Source organism: Octopus bimaculoides, chromosome 10, assembly GCF_001194135.2.
Source record: "Octopus bimaculoides isolate UCB-OBI-ISO-001 chromosome 10, ASM119413v2, whole genome shotgun sequence".
In the NCBI taxonomy this organism is placed as follows: domain Eukaryota; kingdom Metazoa; phylum Mollusca; class Cephalopoda; order Octopoda; family Octopodidae; genus Octopus; species Octopus bimaculoides.
The window spans coordinates 14,520,720-14,525,742 of NC_068990.1; the positions used below are offsets into that span (position 1 = coordinate 14,520,720).

The following is a 5,023-nucleotide window of genomic DNA, read 5'->3' on the forward strand; positions in this document are numbered from 1 at the left end:
ATATATATAAATATGTGTGTGTGTGTGTGTGTGTGTATATATGTATGTATGTATGTACGTATAAAATAAATATATACTTACAGGATATCTCTGGCCATTGAAGAAGCAGTCATCACACTCCTCGTTCTTGACACATATAAGAAGGTGTTGTTTTATGCTTTCTCTTTTATAACCTTCGGGGCATTCACACCCATGACTCATCTGCACAAGGCTTCTATTCAAATACGAACTCAATATGTAGTCTTCACATGTTATTGGCCGTATTTTACAGGGAATTATGCAAGAAGCAATGTCATATTCATAACAGGTGGCTGTAAAAGGAAAACATAAACCACATTACTTTCATTCTGACATTTCAGTTTTATATTCATTTATTTACAGTTTCCATTGAATCTTTTATCTTCCACTTGCTTCTGTTATTAGACTGTGGCCATGCTGGAACACCACCTTGAAGAATTTTTAGTTGAATGAATCAACCCCATTACTTATTTTGCCTTTCTCTTTTCAAGCCTGGTACTTATTTTATCAGTTTCTTTTGCCAAACTGCTAAGTTTGAGGATGTTAAAACATGAACACTACTTGTTAAGCAGTGGTAAAGGACAAACAGACACACACATAGATATACATATATATATATATATATATATATATATATATATATATATATATATATATATATATATATATATATATATATATATGTATGACAGGCTTCTTTCTGTTTGCACCTACCAGCCCAAGGCTATTGTAGAAGACACTTGCCCAGAACCATATAGTTGGGAAGCAAGCTTCTTACCACATAGCCATGCCTACACCTATCTTTCACTAATAAAAAATTTATTTGTACCCAATCATTAAATATTCAAATGATTGAAGTAAATAAAAGAATAAAAGAGTGTAGTCATTAAAGTGTTGGATGAAATATATTGTGGTATCTTTTCCACTACCCTGTATTCTAAGTTCAAATTGTACAGAAGTCAACTCTGTCTTTTATCTTTCATCGCTTGTTCAGGACAACATGGTACACTCAGTTGTGAACCCTGTTACACTTATCACAGTTTGAGCATAGGTCATGGATGATATTTTCAGTTACTGTCCATAGGTGCAGGTATGGCTGTGTGGTTAAGAAGCTTGCTTCCCAACCATGTGTGCAGGTTCAGTCCCACTGTGTGACACTTTAGCCAAGTGTCTTCTCCTATAACATCAGGCTAACTAAAGCCTTCTGAGTGGATTTGATAGATGGAAGCTGAAAGAAGCCCACTGTGTGTGTGTGTGTGTGTGTGTGTGTGTGTGTGTGTGTGTGTTTATGTGTGTGTACTTATACAACCACAAAAGCATGGGAACTTCTGGAACAAAATAGAACATTTTCTAATATGGGATTGATATTCCACAAAGTTAATATCCAGGACACAACATTTGACCTAAATGTAGTCTGGACCTCGTTACAGAAGCTGTAGACCTTGTTATATTATCGCTCTCTTATTAAAACTGACTTTTACCTGACTCACAGAAATCAATACTTACTTGTGGTAGTTACATTTGGACAAGAACAACAGCCATCTTCTCGGAGAAAAGGTATGGTTCCCTAAATGTAAAAAAAAAAAAAAAAAGAAAAAAAGAAATGTGATGTGAATTTTCTAACAGAGTACATGATTGATGACTTTAATTAAAAACATTTCAGCTCTGATCAAACTATCTTTATTTTTTGGCATTGTATATCCAGGAATACATTATCCTATGTTTCCTTCGATCCCACAAGATGATAAGTGCAATGTGAAGTAGATTTGATTGCTTCCCCCAGCAAGTTGCTATGTAAGGATTTCTATGTTAACTTCATCTATTGGTAAAAAATGGTTTCAAATTTTGGCATAAGGCCAGCAGTTTTTGAGGAGAAGGATAAGTCAATTACATCAACCCCAGTACAGGACTGGTACTTATCTTAACAACCCCAAAAAGATGAAAGGCCTCAACAATATTTGAACTCAGAACATAAATGCAGGAGAAATGCTACAAGCATTTTATCTGACATGCTAATGATTCTTCCAGCTTGCAATTATCATAAAGTTAAATGTCTAAATAGTTCCAAGAGAAACCAATGAACATCGCAATGATGATTCCAGAGAAATCATTAGCATGCCAGTTATCTTACAATTTATCACAAACCAACAAAGACACTGCTACATGGCAAGTCAACTTGTAAGAAACAGCAGCCGAATTACCTTCAAAATACATCCTATCAACTTAAAGGACAAAGGATATTTAAAAAAGGACATGCTGGATAATGTAATCAAGGTTCTCATTGCTGAAAACAATGTGAGATAGACATGCCTAGGAAGACTTGATCTCTTCAATTACAGCTGATATGAAGCAAACAAAAACCACAATCGTAATTCATTGCATGAATTCATCATCAGCAGCAGCAGCACCGCCACCACCACCACCACCACCACCATCATCGTTTTGATGTTCATTTTTCCATATTCATTGATGCAGATTTTCTATGACCAGATTCTTTTCCTGTGGCTTTTCAAACAAGACAATATTTCTTCATGACCAGACATGTTTCCCAAAGAAAACTGGAAATGACTAACATTGCAGACAAGGAGACACACACACACACACATATGGCTTCTTTCATTTTCTCTCTGCCAAAATCTACTCATAAATCTCTGGACAGCCTGTCTGTTACCATAGAAGAAGACAGCTGCTCAAGGTTCCACATAGTGGAACTGAACCTACAACCATGTGGGTGAGGAACAAATTTCTTAACCACACAGCCATGGAACTAAAAGAAAATGATTAATATAGAGACAGTGAGTTTAGCAAAAAATATGCCAATACTTACATTTTCACATAATGAACAAGGCTCAGATTCACTTGATATACACGTTTCAACACCATGCAAGCAAATACAGATAAGAGTTGCATTATTACAGCCAACCTTTGTAAAAACGTTGCCATTTTCACATGTATTTGGTGTAGTTGTTACATTGCAAGTTGGTCTCACTTGTACAATTGAATTATTGAAGCATGTGTATTCATAGCAATCTTTGATCCACACATCACCAGGCTGGAAAGAATTATTATTATTAAAATTACTGATAACGATTGAAAAAAAAATTTTAAAGTAAATTAAAAGAAAATAATTAATTCATCAAAACTATATTTACCACTAAGTTAATTATAGTTGCCACCACTCAATTTTAATAAGGTAACCTTATCTAGCCACACTATAGTTAATGGGATAGTTCAGTTGTGTTAACTTTTAATGTTTGCTGTTGTTGTTGGCACTCCATCGTTTACAACGTCGAGGGTTCCAGTTGATCTGATCGACGGAACAGCCTGCTCGTAAAATTAATGTACAAGTGGCTGAGCACTCCACAGACACTTGTACCCATAACGTAGTTCTCAGGGATATTCAGCGTGACACAGAGTGTGACAAGGCTGACCCTTTGAATTACAGGCACAACAGAAACAGGAAGTAAGAGTGAGAGAAAGTTGTGGTGGAAGAGTACAGCAGGGTTCGCCACCATCCCCTGCCGGAGCCTCGTGGAGCTTTAGGTGTTTTCGCTCAATAAACACTCACAATGCCCAGTCTGGGAATCGAAACCGGGAGTCCGCTGCCCTAATCACTGGGCCATTGCACCTCCACAACATTTAATGTAGGGAGCATAAGAAAGTTAATTGTAAATACAAAGAATTAGACAATCACTGTTGTTGTTTATGAATATTTTCAGTTAACATTTTGATGTTATTGCATTAAATATTTTAACTTTATCTGAACTGTTTTTATTCTTGAGTGTGGCACCTGTCTATAACTGAAGCGTGACTTGGATGTATTTAACAGATGCTATTATGAGGAATATGCAGTGAAGTCCAGATGTGGGGGCATGCACCATTGCAGTGCATTTCTGCATTCACCATTTGTTAGTATATTCCCGAGTCAGCCTGTGTGGCCTTTCAGGCAGAGTCCCAGTCAGTCCTCATCTGTCATGATCATGTGGCATGTGGTCAACCAGCACATGATGTCAACCCAGCCAGGTCCCCAGTGAAGAGTACATGGTAAGCAGGCTCTAACTCAGAAAAATCAAGCACCACAGCCAGATAGTTTGAGCTGGCATTCCTGAATCCTACAAGTAACATGATGCATCCCAGTTTCTGAGTAGAATCATTGGTTGGATACAAAATCCAACTAATGGTAAACCATAATCCTGTGAAGCGTCCTGATACCAAAGGAGCTCATGTGGCTCCTAAGATTACAAGACAGTGTCCAAGTCTCACAACTATAAAATAGGACAGGGAAGACCAGTAACTCAGAGACCTGAGCAATATCTGAGCAATATACAGTATAACTGAATTCAAAGTCCCAGAGTCCCAGATGTGTTGTAGGGTATATTCATATGCTTGACGCATATAAATATATGTAAAATCATCACTATCATCATCATCATTGTCGTCATCAGCATTATCATTATCATCACATCCATGTTTCATGCTGGCATGAGTTGGATGGTTTGATAGGATCCAATGGCTCCAAGGACTGCATCATGCTCCAGTGTCTGCTTTGACATGGTTTCTAAATGCTAACCCCTTTACAGTACATACTGGGTGCATTTCTCATACCAACAGCACTAATGAGATCAGCACAGAGCTAGCAAAACTACAAGACCAGGAAGAAGGTAACAGTTTCATGCTAGAGTACAAGGGGCTAAAGTGTGAGAGGAGGACAGAGCAAGTTTCTTGTAGAGGACCTACATGGCTACTCACATTTTGGAAGGGAGGGTGAGAATGATCAGTTGGAACCAATATGTACATCTGGAATGAAGGAAGAAGAGGAGGAAGGGGAGGGAGGAGGGGGAGGAAGGGAAGGAGGAAGGAAGGAACAAATGAATAAACAAAAGCATATGCCTACATGCATGCACACACACACACACACATATATATATATATACATATATTTATGTACACATATATATGTACATATATATATATATATATATATATATATATATATATATATATA

General features: G+C 37.2%; 1 protein-coding gene across 1 annotated transcript in view; it reads right to left on the reverse strand.

Moving 5' to 3' along the window:
• Positions 1-5,023, reverse strand: part of LOC106875009 (uncharacterized) — a 118,310-nt gene that overhangs the window by 37,375 nt on the left and 75,912 nt on the right. Inside the window, exons 43-45 of the mRNA XM_052971232.1 lie at positions 2,846-3,070; positions 1,525-1,585; positions 82-311 (exon numbers count right to left, since the gene is read on the reverse strand). Coding sequence (XP_052827192.1) covers positions 82-311; positions 1,525-1,585; positions 2,846-3,070 — 516 coding nt within the window. The remainder of the gene's footprint in view (positions 1-81; positions 312-1,524; positions 1,586-2,845; positions 3,071-5,023) is intronic.